At 40.2% G+C, this 15,579-nt stretch overlaps 1 protein-coding gene across 2 annotated transcripts in view; it reads right to left on the minus strand.

The window, feature by feature from the left end:
- NALCN (sodium leak channel, non-selective) overlaps positions 1–15,579 on the minus strand; it is a 356,507-nt gene that overhangs the window by 11,296 nt on the left and 329,632 nt on the right. For both annotated transcript variants that reach the window (XM_075265321.1, XM_075265319.1), the window contains 6 exons: positions 12,582–12,650; positions 9,997–10,145; positions 7,338–7,431; positions 6,446–6,578; positions 5,476–5,591; positions 4,180–4,337 (listed from right to left, as the gene is read on the minus strand). In XM_075265321.1, coding sequence (XP_075121422.1) covers positions 4,180–4,337; positions 5,476–5,591; positions 6,446–6,578; positions 7,338–7,431; positions 9,997–10,145; positions 12,582–12,650 — 719 coding nt within the window. The remainder of the gene's footprint in view (positions 1–4,179; positions 4,338–5,475; positions 5,592–6,445; positions 6,579–7,337; positions 7,432–9,996; positions 10,146–12,581; positions 12,651–15,579) is intronic.

Raw genomic sequence — 15,579 nt, forward strand, 5'->3', positions numbered from 1 at the left:
AGGAGATGGGACACCTGGGAGTAGAAAGAACAGTGAACCTAATTCGTGAACGGTTCTTCTGGCCCTATATGCAAAGAGATATCGAAAGTTTTGTGACCAGAAAATGTGGGTGTTTGAAAGACAAACATCCTAACAAGGCGACCAGAGCGCCCATGGGCCACATCCAAACTACTTACCCGTTTGAAATGGTTTCAATAGACTTCCTACACCTGGAGAAGTGCAAGGGTGGATATGAATACATCCTAGTGGTAATGGACCATTTTACTCGATTTGCTCAAGCGTATGCCACTACTAATAAATCAGGCAGGACAGCAGCAGAAAAGATATTCAATGATTTTGCTCTGAAGTTTGGATTTCCTACCAAGCTACATCATGACCAAGGAAGAGAGTTTGAGAACCAACTCTTTGCCAAGTTAGGGAAATACTGTAAAATCCAAAGATCGCACACTACGCCCTATCACCCAGAGGGAAACGGACAAGTAGAACGCTTCAATAGGACATTACTGTCAATGTTGAGGACTCTGACAACTGCTGAGAAAAGAGATTGGAAGAATTCTGTAACAAAAATGGTACATGCCTATAACTGCACCAAGAGTGAAGCAACAGGTTACTCGCCATTCTTCCTTTTGTTTGGTCGATCCCCAAGGCTACCCATTGATATTGTGTTTGATACCCCAGTTTCAGAAACATACAAGACGTATCCTGAGTATGTCCGGGTATGGAAGGAACGTATGAATGAAGCATACAGTCCTATGAAAAAGTTTGGGCACCCCTATTAATCTTAATCATTTTTTTAGTTCTAAATATTTTGGTGTTTGCAACAGCCATTTCAGTTTGATATATCTAATAACTGATGGACACAGTAATATTTCAGGATTGAAATGAGGTTTATTGTACTAACAGAAAATGCGCAATATGCATTAAACCAAAATTTGACCGGTGCAAAAGTATGGGCACCCTTATCATTTTATTGATTTGAATACTCCTAACTACTTTTTACTGACTTACTGAAGCACAAAATTGGTTTTGTAACCTCAGTGAGCTTTGAACTTCATAGCCAGGTGTATCCAATCATGAGAAAAGGTATTTAAGATGGCCAATTGCAAGTTGTTCTACTATTTGAATCTCCTCTGAAGAGTGGCATCATGGGCTACTCAAAACAACTCTCAAATGATCTGAAAACAAAGATTGTTCAACATAGTTGTTCAGCGGAAGGATACAAAAAGCTGTCTCAGAGATTTAACCTGTCAGTTTCCACTGTGAGGAACATAGTAAGGAAATGGAAGACCACAGGGACAGTTCTTGTTAAGCCCAGAAGTGGCAGGCCAAGAAAAATATCAGAAAGGCAGAGAAGAAGAATGGTGAGAACAGTCAAGGACAATCCACAGACCACCTCCAAAGAGCTGCAGCATCATCTTGCTGCAGATGGTGTCACTGTGCATCGGTCAACTATACAGCGCACTTTGCACAAATAGAAGCTGTATGGGAGAGTGATGAGAAAGAAGCCGTTTCTGCACGTACGCCACAAATAGAGTTGCCTGAGGTATGAAAAAGCACATTTGGACAAGGCAGCTTCATTTTGGAAACAAAAATTGAGTTGTTTGGTTATAAAAAAAGGCGTTATGCATGGCGTCCAAAAAGAAACAGCATTCCAAGAAAAACACATGCTACCCACTGTAAAATTTGGTGGAGGTTCCATCATGCTTTGGGGCTGTGCGGCCAATGCCGGCATCGGGAATCTTGTTAAAGTTGAGGGTCGCATGGATTCCACTCAGTATCAGCAGATTCTTGAGAATAATGTTCAAGAATCAGTGACGAAGTTGAAGTTACGCCGGGGATGGATATTTCAGCAAGACAATGATCCAAAACACCGCTCCAAATCCTCAGGCATTCATGCAGAGGAACAATTACAATGTTCTGGAATGGCCATCCCAGTCCCCAGACCTGAATATCATTGAACATCTGTGGGATGATTTGAAGCGGGCTGTCCATGCTCGGCGACCATCTAACTTAACTGAACTTGAATTGTTTGTCCAAAATACCTTTATCCAGGATCCAGGAACTGATTAAAAGCTACAGGAAGCGACTAGAGGCTGTTATCTTTGCAAAAGGAGGATGTACTAAATATTAATGTCACTTTTCTGTTGAGGTGCCCATACTTTTGCACCGGTCAAATTTTGGTTTAATGCATATTGCGCATTTTCTGTTAGTACAATAAACCTCATTTCAATCCTGAAATATTACTGTGTCCATCAGTTATTAGATATATCAAACTGAAATGGCTGTTGCAAATACCAAAATATTTAGAACTAAAAATGATTAAGATTAATAGGGGTGCCCAAACTTTTTCATAGGACTGTACAACATAGCATCAAAAGTGAATGCGGAAGAGCAAAAAAAGAGCAAAGAATACTATGACAGAAGATGTCATGGAGCTGAATTGACACCGGGAAGTCGTGTGTTAGTCAGAAACTTACGAGAGAAAGGGGGTCCAGGAACACTTCGATCATATTGGGAAGAGAAGGTTTATGTGGTTGTGAGGAGAAAATCTGATGACAGCCCTGTTTATGAAGTAAGAACAGAAATAGGAGATAATAAAACAAGAATATTGCACCGAAATCTACTCCTACCATGTGATTACCTGCCACCACAGCAAGCTATTCAGGAAGTTGATAAACGTCGATCAAAACCTCTCAGACAACGACGTAGGAAGGAAGTTATTGATGGAGGTGATGACAGTGAGAGTTCAGAAGAGGAAAATCAAACCCTTGTATTCCGTATACCGAACAGACGCGGAACCAACATTCCTCAACAAAGTGAGTTATGTCCTGAGGCTCCTGAGTTTGTACCTCAAAATGCACCCAATAACTGTATGGTCTCAGATGATCAGTCACCAGTTACTGAAGAAACGGTTGAAGAGGTAAGAGCAGAGGAACCCCTAGAAGATGCAGAAATAGGTTGTCCAATGGAAGAGCAAGGACCTACAGATGCAGTTCTGAACACATCAGAGAATGAACTCACAAGCGACATGGAAGCAGAGACCATTGGAGCTGCTAGGACTGAATCATCAAGAGAACTACCCAGCAGGAAAGTATCAAGTAGAGAAGTAAGAAAACCGGTAATTCTGACGTATGACACTCTAGGAGAACCAAGAGAAGTACCAAGAACTGTCCAGTTCAGACAGGTATGGACACCTAAGGGTCAGGTAAACCGACCAGAGTGGTATTTACCCGCAATCTACTTTACCGAGGACTTTAAATGTGACGAATAGACTGGTTTGGTTATTGTGATTAGAGTCAACCTACTTTGAGGATAGTTGTTCAGAGCTGGTTGAAGACGGAGGAAGAGCTCCAGCTGAAGAATGAAAAAAGGTTATTTTTAATGTTATGTTTAGTCAGGTTATGGTTATCATTGATGTGTTAATGTTAAGGGAAGTACTATGGACACTGTCTCACATCTCTTCACTAAGGACAGTAGAAGGGACAATGGAGACATCCACCAGTTAGATACTGGGATCCTGGATGTGGGAGACGTCCTACAATCGGGAAAAATGGGTGTTGACCTTTGAGTAAGGACAGTTCCAATTGGGTCCAAATTAACCATACGTAGGCCATATTTTTGAGCCAATGTCAGGGACGACATGAAATTAGCGGGGGAGAGTGTGACAGGTAGAGATAGACTGCAGCCGTGATGTAAAATCAACCAGAACCTGTGGAGTTAAAGCTCTAACAAGAGACACAGGAAGTGGTCACTGACACAGCAGGGTGTGCTGGCAAGGAGACAGTGATCCAGGGGAGTAAAATAGGAAAAGGGAAGAGATGCCATGTTGGTCCTGAAGCAAAGCTAGAAACTCTGGACTGTAGAACTGAACAGTGAGAACAGAAGTGAGTTTAGCTGAGCAGCTGAAGGCCAGAACTGATTGAGACATCCATCTTTCCCAGTGATAAGTACAACTGCCAGTATACAGTGATATCTGTTATGAAAGACTCATGTACTGTATGTGATCGCTGTGGAGACTGTGTGAAGAGAAGAAGTAAAACCTTAACAACAACTGCTGTCTGGGATTGTCCCTTCGTCTAAGCTCTCTAATATCCAAGAACTCATATACACTATGTCCTACCTCGCCCCGCTGTGAGACGGACATACGACATATATAACAAATATATCTATATACTGTACCTGAGCACATCATGAAAGGTCACATCACCACCACTATGCAAGCGCTCCATTTCATAGCACATGTGCTTAAACAAAAGCTTGTCTTTGTCCAAATCTACCTCTAGTCGGCCACGAAGCAACCTCAGGAGAAACTTCACTCGAAATGTTGGAATAACACCCTGGTAATAAAATACAAAGTAATGGAACATGAGGAAACAATTGAAGTCATTTTCTATATATATGAAGAGCAATCTAAGGCTAAAGCCCCATGTAGTGAGCCACAGCCAAGAAGCGTGACGCGATTCCGCTGCAGTCTTTTCCGCAGTACTTTTAACAGAAAGTCTGCACAATTTTCTTCTATGGACTTACTGTCCCTGTTATACTTATACAGAAAATGCCAGTGTTTCCGTAGGTATAATTGACATTTTATAATTTACAATAACACAACAGTTTTTGAAATCACTGCATTTGTGTTGTAGATTCTTCTCTGCAATGTGTGGATGAGATCGGCCAGAATCCCATCTACTATGTTCCCGTCTACTCGTTGTTCCCATCATGGCCAAAATGCCGTGTTTTTCGCCCTGTGGGGCCCCAACCTTAAAGGGCATCTGTTGACGTGACATCAGATACAAACTAAATACACTGTACGTTGACAGAACAACAAGAAATGAGTGGCACTATTACTACACATATCTGGCTTGAGAAAGCGCCCGTAGTAGACATGAAACGGCTGTTGCCTCTGCCGTGTATGTCATTGCTCCCTCCCGCATTGTTTCATTGATGGACTCTAATAAAGGACCAAGTTTTTAAGAAAATTCCTTCATATGGGTCAGTGCCCCCGTTTCTTCATTGCCGTTTTGAACACTGTACATTGAATTGGCAGTTCACACAGATTCCAATGGTTCCAACCTTTTAATAGTGATTTAAAATACCAATTCAGCTTTTTCTAAATATATAAATGATTCCCAAAGTGTCATGGGTCATTCCTTCAGACTCAAGTGCTCTGAATCTCATCCAGGCCTCCACCCCTCCAGTTGTTCAGCCAATAAAATTACTCACGACCCGTTACTATAAACATGCACACTCGGCTCCGTCAAGTGTACACAGTATATGTCCTCAGTAGGGAGAGGGTGGTAAGCTGTTGTCTGACAACTAACTTGAGAATAAACCAATGTTTGTCTAATTGTGCATGGTAACGTTAACAATTTATAACTATTTAAGTTCGGGCACTAACCTTTTTGTTTAGTTTATATATAAGAAACTAAACAGCTTATTCATGTTATGTGATGGTTACAGAAACCAGTTTTAAAATGTTACCTCTCTTTTATCATCAACCATATTCCATATTATTTGATAATGGCGGAGGTCATTGGGACTTAGTAATTGGTCCTCTTCAGTAGAGTAGAAAAGAGAAAAGTTCTCTACAATGATGGCTGAAATTAGAGAAAGAAGATTCATATTCTGGTTTATTCAAGATTTACAATGATATTTACAAAACAAAAAAATGGTACATTATGTGGTTAAAAGTAGGGATCACTATCACTAATTCAATGTTAATATCACAACTGCTCCCTTTACTAACAATAATATAGATTACTGGGAATTATAGCACAATGCATGATCTGCTGACAAAACTTAGCCAAGGTTTTGTATAACTGTATGCATGATATATTACATATTTAAGGGGATTCTACCATTAAAATCGAATTTTTTTCTCGTTGACACGTAAGAATAGCCTTAAGAAAGGCTATTCTTCTCCTACCTTTAAATGTCTTCTCCGTGCCGCTGTTTGGTAAAAATCCGGGTTTTTGTTGGTATGCAAATAAGTTCTTTCTGCGCATGCCCACAGGCCACAAGAAAATAGCTGCTTACTTACTGTGTAAGCGGCCATTTTTCTTGTGGCCGTGGGTGTGCGCAGTCGGCTCTGCCTGAGGTCTAAAGCCTAGAAGTTTGACTGCTCACGCCAGAAGAAGACGCATGAAGAGGCCATTCCTGAAGAAGAGGAAGTTGACGCTGGAGAATTCCCTCGCAGCATTGGGGATGCTCCCAGTGCTGTTTGAGTGTTGGTACCCGCCCCCAGTGCTGCGAGAAAACTCATTTGCATACCGACGAAAACCAGGATATTTACCGAACGGCAGCATGGAGAAGACATCTAAAAGTAGGAGAAGAATAGCCTTTCTTAAGGCTATTCCTACGTGTCAATGAGAAAAAATTTGATTTTAATGGTAGAATCCCTTTAACACAGTTTCCTGCTCATTTTTAATTATTACAAATCATTGATACTTACCAACTAATAGGTTTAACATGATATAGGCAATGATGACATAAAAAGAGCAGAAATACATGAGTGCTCCAGCGTAATTGCCACAGTCTGTTTCCCAGTATCTACTACTATCAGGTGTGCAAAAAGGAGGCTGTACCTGGAATTACAAAAGCAGTAAAATCTATTAGACACTGTAATGGTCTTTTGCATACAGTGGAATACATGTATGGCATTAGTGGGAGGCAATACCCACAGATTCCATACAAGTGTGTCATTTTGTAAAGCGCTGTGGAATATGTTGGTGCTATATAAATAAAATGTATTATTATTTCTAACTGTGACTGTGCCACTAGCGGTATGGTGGCTTTTATTAACAGCTACAGTCTTGCATTAAAAGCCAGGATCAAAGTAAACAAATAAATTATAGTTGAAGCTTATGATTTTGCACAGGCAGCATGGAGCTTAAAATTGGACTAAAATAAATAAAAACATTACATTTTTACTATAAAAATAATACTGCGAAAGGAAAAAAACATTATTGTTATAAAACATATTTACTAAACTAAAGTTAATAAACACTAATAATGCACATATATTTCATATTCCGAAAAACACATAATGACCCATAGAGAAAAGTCCCTATGCTCCCTATGTTTGTAAATGGTAAACAGGATCAAAAATATCAAGAAAGCCAAGATAATATAAATTACACAAAAAACACCACTAAAATAATGTGTGGTAATCCAATTAAAATGTAATAATTTTGTGAAAACAATGTACAAAATACTATACTATATTACTGCGCTACATCATGATGTAAGTCAATATTGGCTGTTTATTGGAGATGTAATTGAATTCCATAAAACACAATAACATACATTAGAATCATATTTCATCTCAGTAGCTGTTTACTCACCATACAGTCATGCATTATTTTATTCCAGTCTTCCCCAGTGACTATCCTGAAGAGGACAGTTATAGCTTTTCCGGCTGTAGAGAAGTTTGCATGTCTGCAAAAACATAAAAACTAAACTAAATTAAAACAGTATAGGCAGGGCCGATTCTAGCTTGACTACCACTTGAAGCCGTCTGACTGAGGTATGTCCATGAACCCCCAGTGCAAGCACAGTGATTGACAGAAGTCGGGAACATATTTCCAGCTTCAGTGATGTCCAGAAAACAGGACAAACTCCGGAGGGGTCCAGGGTAGGTGTAACATAAAAGTAACCCCAATTACCTTTCCCCAGAATTCCGGTGTCTGCTGTTGCAGCCCATTTGGTGATGTGCTGTGCCTCGATCCCCAGAAGTCTGACTATTGAGGTCAATTAGCAGCCTCTGTGGTCACTGGAGAGGGACTGGTGACATATGTGAGTGACATCACTGGTCCCTCTCCAACAACTGCTGAGGCCCTGGTTTGGCCTCAGTGATCACATGGGGCACAAGGTTTCCAGGAACCGAGGCGCAATGCATGACCAGACAGGCTGAGGCGGCAGACATAAGAGTCCAGGTGAGGTTTTTTTTTTTTTGTTACACCTTTCCCAGTCCCTCTAGAGTTTGTCCAATTCCTGGAAAACCTCTTTAAGAATAATATTCCATCGTGCACACAATATACTGTCACATAGTATCCCCTTAGCACAGTATAATTTCCCATAGTATATTATATAGGAAACACTTTCACTTACACCGCACCTTAAAAATTCTTACAAGTGACTAGGCCAGATCTAGCAGATTAGGAATTCTTTAATTTAACCTAGAGAGTCAGTACACATAAAAGTATATTGCAGGGTAATGTCCATGTCTGAAAGCTGGGAAATATGTAGTCAGATGACCATGAATAAAATTTACGCCCAACCACTAGGAATCCCAACCATGTCTGTGTTTGGTTATTTCTGTGTTTCACATTTACCCTAATGGAAACTTTCCACAATTATACAAGAATAGAATGTGTGGACCTGGTTGGAAATGAAGACAACATCTGAGGCTCCTATAATGTGCTGGATTGATCACCTTGCTCTGTTAAGAACTGTGAACAGGGCCGCATCTCTAATGAGGCGAGGTGAGACGGCGGCTTCAGGCAGCACTTGGAAGGGGGAGGCAGCTGCAGCAACTTGATTTTTTTTTTTTAAACATTTTTTTCTTCTAAACTAGTGCAGGACAGGGCCACTCTGAAAACAAAACTGAGCGGTCCTATCCTGCACTGGTTTAGACCTCTGTGTCTCAGCGGAGGCGGCGTCATCACACTGCCTTGGCTGAGACGCAGATGTCTTATTGCTGGGTGAAGTGAAGAGGCACGGTGGCCGCAGGAGCAGCAGCAAGCTAGGTAAGTAACATACCTAACAGGCCACTACCTGCTCGAGTTTCCCCAGCAGGTAGTGGCCTATTTAACTACCTCTCCAGGCCTGCTCATGTCCGCCCCCCCCCACTTCTTCTTTAGCTATAGCAAGCGGAGGCTGCGAACCCCAACTACCGCTATTATTATACTCAGGGGTCTTTTCAGACCTTCGAGTGTAACAATCGGTGCCCCAGGGGAGGTGAGGGAACATAATAAACAGTGTTACTCACCTCTCCGGGATCCAGTGTTAATCCTAGCAAGCTTTGGACCCGTATGGTAATGTCCAATTTGTCACGTGGTCTGGGATATTACCATACAGGCTGGAAGTCTGTGCTATCAGTACCTTACAGGCCCGAAGCCTGTGTTAGCAGTAACAACCTGTTACTGCTAGCACAGGCCCAAAGCCTATGCTAGCAGTACCATACAGGCTGTTACTGCTAGCACAAGCTTCAGGCCTGTATGGTAATGTCCCAGGTGTCTGGGACATTACCATACAGTCCCGAAACCTGCTAGGATTAACATTGGATCCTGGAGAGGTGAGTAACACTGTTTATTATGTTCCCTCACCTTCCCTGGTTTTCCGATTATTATACTTGGGGGTCTGAAAAGAACCCTGAGTATAATAATAGTTCATGGGTGGGCCACTATAGAGTTGGGTGGGCAACTGTGAGACATAATAGTTGAGTGGGCAACTGTGGGGCATAATAAATGTTCCAGGGTCCACTGTTATGCCCCACAGCGGCTCCCTGCAACCTCTATTGTGCCTCACAGTCTATTGTGCCACTGTGGGGCATAATATAGGCTGCAGGGGCTGCTTTGGAAAATATATATATATATATATATATATATATATATATATATATATATATATGGGGTTGGGTGCGTGAAGAAGTGAGGAGTCAAAGATGTCTGTGTTGCAAACTTTACAGAGTCAAGTCACAGCTGGAAGAAGTGGTCATGGCGGTCTAAAGGGAAGAGATGGGAAATGTGGGAAGACGTCTCCTATAAGTATTACTGTACAAAATATTACTGCATTGTATTCACTGTAATGTTACCTCTAGCAACCCTTCCCCCCCCCCTCCACTGACGATCTTTTGATCATCCGCCTCAGGTAGCAGAGAGGCTAGGTTCACCACTGACTATGAAGAGCCATAAAGAGACTCAGATATATAAAGATAAAGCATAAAGCTAAGCATACAGGACATTGCACAATTCAATCTCTGTGATAATACATTTTACTTGCCTATTAATGTTTTCACCATATTTCACTGTTCCAAAGAGAACAACTCCAGCAAAAGCATAGCAAAGAAGCAGCAAAAACATTCCTACAATAATGAAGAAACTCTTGTACATACTGACAACAACAGTCAGCAACAGCATCTTCAATGTTACCTAAAAGACAAACACATAAGAATAAATTAAAGAAAATCTTATATTATTATCAAGTATTTACTGAGGCACTAACAGATCTTGTAGCATTTCCCATCCAATACTGACCAAGCCCATGTGGTGTGATGGGCCCTGCTCATGGGCCATACACAAACCTTGTGAGAGACCGAACCCTGATTTATATAGGGATGGGGTGAAATGCTCACTAACTAAAGATAAAAGTATACTTTAGATCTTCTGGGAAATGATGGCAGGACAAAGGCTTTAGATACAACTATTTCTCCTTGAGGAGATCAGTTACAAATATCTTTCGAAAGCCAGAAGCCAAATGTTGTCATTAAACTCCTTTATATATTGGATCAGACCTGACCAAATCTCCAGCATTCTTACATGCTCTTGGATGAAGACAATTAGGTTAAGACTGAGATTGAAGCCTTTGTAACTTACATGCAACTGAAATAAATTACTCATGGAATAAATGTATTTTATATCTAATATTAAACAACCAAAAACACAATTAAACAGAAAATAGTATGCCTGTAAATTGACAAGCTAAGTGGCATGATGACAAGTGACCATGAAAAAGCCATTTTATGCTCTACTTGTAGATAAAAGTAAATTGAGGGTAGTTATTTTTCTCTCAGCATGTCTATTTAAGAGAAACATGATGTGAAGAAAGACATTCTGGTCCACGGCTTATTTAAGAGATTTGTTCCCAAACTATAGCAAGGAAATCTCCGCACTTATAAAGATAAAACATGGCTTTGAAGTGAGATTTAGTCTAAGAAATACAGAAAAATAAAATGACAATGCCACGTACAAACATAAATTACAAGGGAAAGGCTCTTTTTGTGGATAAAAATAATTTATGTTTTCTAGGCATGTTGAGAAATCTTCTATATTTAGCTGATGGTGCCGATGTCAAGTTTTTACCAGCCCACCAACCAAAGGCTTACTGTACATAGAGGCAGACATACTTGTTTGTTGGCATCTCCCCATGTCACGATAATTGCTCCATGTAAATGCTGTCTAACATGCCGTATCTTTGCCTGTGCTGGCTTAATGTCAGTCATTGGGCCGTTGAATTAGGTCTTAGGGGTGAAGCTGCAGACTCATGGGTTACAGCCGGAGCAGTATGCTCTAGATCTACTTCAGTTGTGGGTGGGCGGTCAATTGTAGGATCACTTAATAGACAGTGTAAATATGAACAGATCCAATAAAATTTGAAATTCTTTATTGGTCTTTGCTAGTCATCTTCCTCTATTAAAATCTCTATGAATTGTAGTGCACATGGAGCTCCTTAATAATGGAACCTCTGCTGAACTGAATTACATTACCCTGAGGATCAATGCAAAGTCTGTGCAGAATGCCTTCTCCTACACTCATGAACACATCCATTAGAGCCAAGGTATCTACAGGCAGCAGGTGTGCACAGCTGTGAGAGGCTTATTTTTCCAATGGAGCTAAATTTGGTAGTGGGAGGTCCCAAGAAAAAATCTCAGCCAAAAGTGGGTCCCTTTTTCAGAGACTTTGGGAACCACTTATCTAAACAGATGTGGACCTCACTGTGAAGGTCTCTCAAAAGCTCCTACATACAGGAGAGCCTAGAAAACTGATACAGATGTGTGCAGCGATGAGCCAATGTGCAAGGTTGTTTCCCCATTGCAATCTGTGTAGAGTGGCCATGACATAAAGTTAGTGAATGGTTTGGTTTGGGTCCTTCTGCCACTATATACACACATCTCTACACATTTTTGACTTGTGTATCAGTATATATATAACTATCCAACAAAATGCTGGGTAACGCAAGAAAAAGGGTGATATATAATATTATCAATGCAACAAAGTTGAAAAGAATGGTGACTCTATGATCATTGGCACTTGAACCATGGACTGCATTCTTGTACTGGTATGGTATGGTCAGGAATGCCCCTCCTCACGGTAGCATCTATTGTTTTGTATTGTGAGAGGGGGCGTTGCTTACTGCCTAGAAATGACGCTGAGCGGTGAGGCCCTCCCCCCAGTACTCGTCTATGGACAAGTACTATCAGGAGGGGAGGCGTTCCTCACCGCTCTCACAGTACAGTGCAATAGACGCTACTGTGAGGAAGGAAGTTCCTGATAGACTGTCAGAAACGCCCTTCTGACGGTGACGAGCTACAGTACCGGCACTGATAGCTCTTCACCTGGGGGCACAGAACGGGAAAGCTGAATTCAGCGCAGTCGGCTTTCTAGTGGTGTATTACACTGCATGTGCCCCAGGAGGTGGAAGGTCCTATTTAAGAGTTCTCTTCAGAGCAGGAGCAATTTGTTTGGTTTGATTGTTATGTTTATGATTCTATCTGAGCTTTGCTGGTTAGATCTGTAGAATACACAACATATAAAACCATTAAAATGTAATATGTTTTCTGACAAATTTCTAAAAACAACAATACTTACATGCTTTCCACAAATAGAGAAAAACCTAAAGACGATTATACAGGCACCCATCATATATGTATATTCATTCTGCAAAAGAAAAGTTCACATTTACAAAATAGCTTCCTTAAAAGAAACATAGATCTTGTAAGTGGCTTCAAATACAGACAAGAGATTGTATTGTCACTACTATGTATGACTTCATAACTATCATAACTCTTTCCCACCGCAGGCATTTTTGTTTTCCATTATTCACCTTCCACACCCCATAACTTTATTTTTCCATTCACAGAGTCATATGAGGGCTTAATGTTTGTGGGACAAATTGTGCTTTTTAATGGTACCATTTAATATTCCATACTATGAACTAGATTTTGAATGGAGTGGAACTGGAGAAAAACTGCACTCGTGCAACTTTCTTACAGGCTTTTTTTTACAGTGTTCACTGTGCATCCAAAATGACATGTCATCTGTATTCTAAGGGTTCGGTACGATGCCGGATATACCAAATTTCTATAGTTTTTTTTTTACATTTAAACCCCTTAACCCTTTCCCTCCGATGGCATATTTTGATTTTCGTTTTTCATTTTTGACTCCCCTCCCTCTAAACCCCATAACTTTTTTATTTCTCCGCTCCCAGAGCCATATGAGGTCTTAATTTTTGCGGGACAAATTTTTCTTAATTAATTTTACCATTAATTATTCTGTATAATGTACTGGGAAGCTGGAAAAAAATTCAGAATGGGGTGGATTTGAAGAAAAAATGCATTTCTGCGACTTTCTTACTGGCTTTGGTTTTACGGCGTTCACTGTGCAGCCAAAATGAGATGTCCCCTGTATTCTGTGTTTTGGTACAGTTCCGGGGATACCAAATTTATATGGTTTTATTTACATTTTGACCCCTTAAAAAAAAAATCCAAAACTGTGTTAATTTTTTTTTTTTTCTCTAAAAGTCGTTATATTCTGACAGCCGTAACTTTTTTATACGTCAGTATACAAGGATGCATAGGGCGTCTTTTTTTGCGGGGCAGAGTGTAAATTTTTATCAGAATCAAAACAGTGAAAAAACAGCGGTTTGGCACTTTTGACTATTTTTCCTGTTACGGTGTTTACCATACAGGAAAAATATTTTTATAGATTTGTAGAGCGGGCGATTTTGGACACGGGGATACCTAATATGTATGTGTTTCACAGTTTTTAACTACTTTTATATTTGTTCTAGGGAAAGGGGGGTGATTTTAATTTTTAATACTTTTTATATTTTTTTTATATATTTTTTTTTTACTTTTTTTTTTAATTTTTTTTTTACATTTATTAGACCTCCTAGGGGTCTTGATCCCCAGGGGGTCTGATCACTAATGCAATGCATTACAATGCTAATGCATTGCAATGCATTGCAAAAAATCATCCTTTCTTTTGCAGGCTGCATAGACTAGCCTGCAAAAGATAGAGATTGCAGACCGGCCGGGGAGCCTTGTAAAGGTTCCCGGCTGTCATGGAAACATGACGTCGGCCCTGGAGCATTCTCCAGGAGCTGGTGATCACCATCAAAATGGCAGCGCCCATGCGCAGCCGGGAAAATGGCGCCACAGGCGCCTTTGAACATGGCGCTGGAGGGGTTAATGCCTCCGATCGGTCCGGGGACCAATCGGAGACATTAAAGCCAGTTGTCAACTGCTTAAAGCAGTAGACACCCGGCGGCTATGGCAGCCACCCGACTTCCGGGCGGTCGCTATAGTTACACACCCGACATGCACCGTACTATTACAGCGGATGTTGGGAAGGGGTAAAAAATATAAAACTTTGCAAAATATAATTTCTTGGAGTTGCAATTTCCCAACACCCGCAACTTTTTTACATTTCTGTGTATGGGGATGTATAAGGCATATATTTTATCACCTAGGAGAATATGTAACATTTTGATTGCTTTTTATTCAAATTTTTATGGGGAAAAAATGGTGGTTTGGAGCTTTTGATTTTTCTCTGCTGTATTATACTGATCGGGAACAAGAAGACACCTGGCGCCTTGGTCAAAGCTGATCGATGGGCCATTTTCTGGGTAGCTGTATTAGGTAGGATCATCAGAACCCAGAATTGGATCCAAGGTCAACATTCCCTTGCTATGAAAGCCGTATGCCTATTGAAGGGCCCCAGGCTTGTCTGGCTTTCATTTCTATGACAGCCTGTCATACAAGTGATGGTATTTTGCAATACATTACAATATTTTGTAATGCATTCCATTAGTAATCAGACCCCTTGTGGTTCAAGACCCCTAAGGGTCTAATAATTAAAGTGTAAAAAATTAAAAAATATATAAAAAATTCAAATAAATCTGTATTCTCTACAATATATATACAAGTATAAAATTACTGCGAAACACATACATATTAGGTATCCCTGTGTCTGAAAATGCCTGGACTACAATCTTATAAAAATACTTTTCCTGTACGGTGAATGCTGAATTGGCAAAAAGAAAATAAAAAGTGCCAAACCACGATTTTTTTTTGTTTTTTTTTGCGCCTCTGATAAAAATTTTAATGAAAAGTGATTCAAAGCAATAAACATTCCCCAAAATGGTATAACTAAACAGTACACCTGTCCCTGCAAAAAGATGCCCTATGCACATAAAAAAATTACAAGTATCTGAATATGGCAACTTTAAGAAAAAATTTTTTTTTTGCTAAGATTTAAATTTTTGTTAAGAGGTTAAAATGTAAACAAACCATATAAATTTGGTGTCCTGGAATTGTACCAAAACATAGAATACAGGTTACATGTCATTTTGGCTGCATGGTGAAGTCACACAAGTGCACTTTTCCTCCAATTTCAACCCATTCTAAATATTTTTCCAGCTTTCCAAGACATATGGAAAAAACGGGAATTGATAGAGCGCTAATGGCAGCAAGATCCATAATAAATTTAAAAAATGAAATAAATAAACGGTTATGATAAATCGGTTCTGTTTATTGCTCCAAAGACATCAACAACGGCTTAATACGGCTAGGTGTTTTGACACCGG

Source organism: Leptodactylus fuscus, chromosome 2 (genome assembly GCF_031893055.1).
Source record: "Leptodactylus fuscus isolate aLepFus1 chromosome 2, aLepFus1.hap2, whole genome shotgun sequence".
Classification (NCBI taxonomy): Eukaryota; Metazoa; Chordata; class Amphibia; order Anura; family Leptodactylidae; genus Leptodactylus; species Leptodactylus fuscus.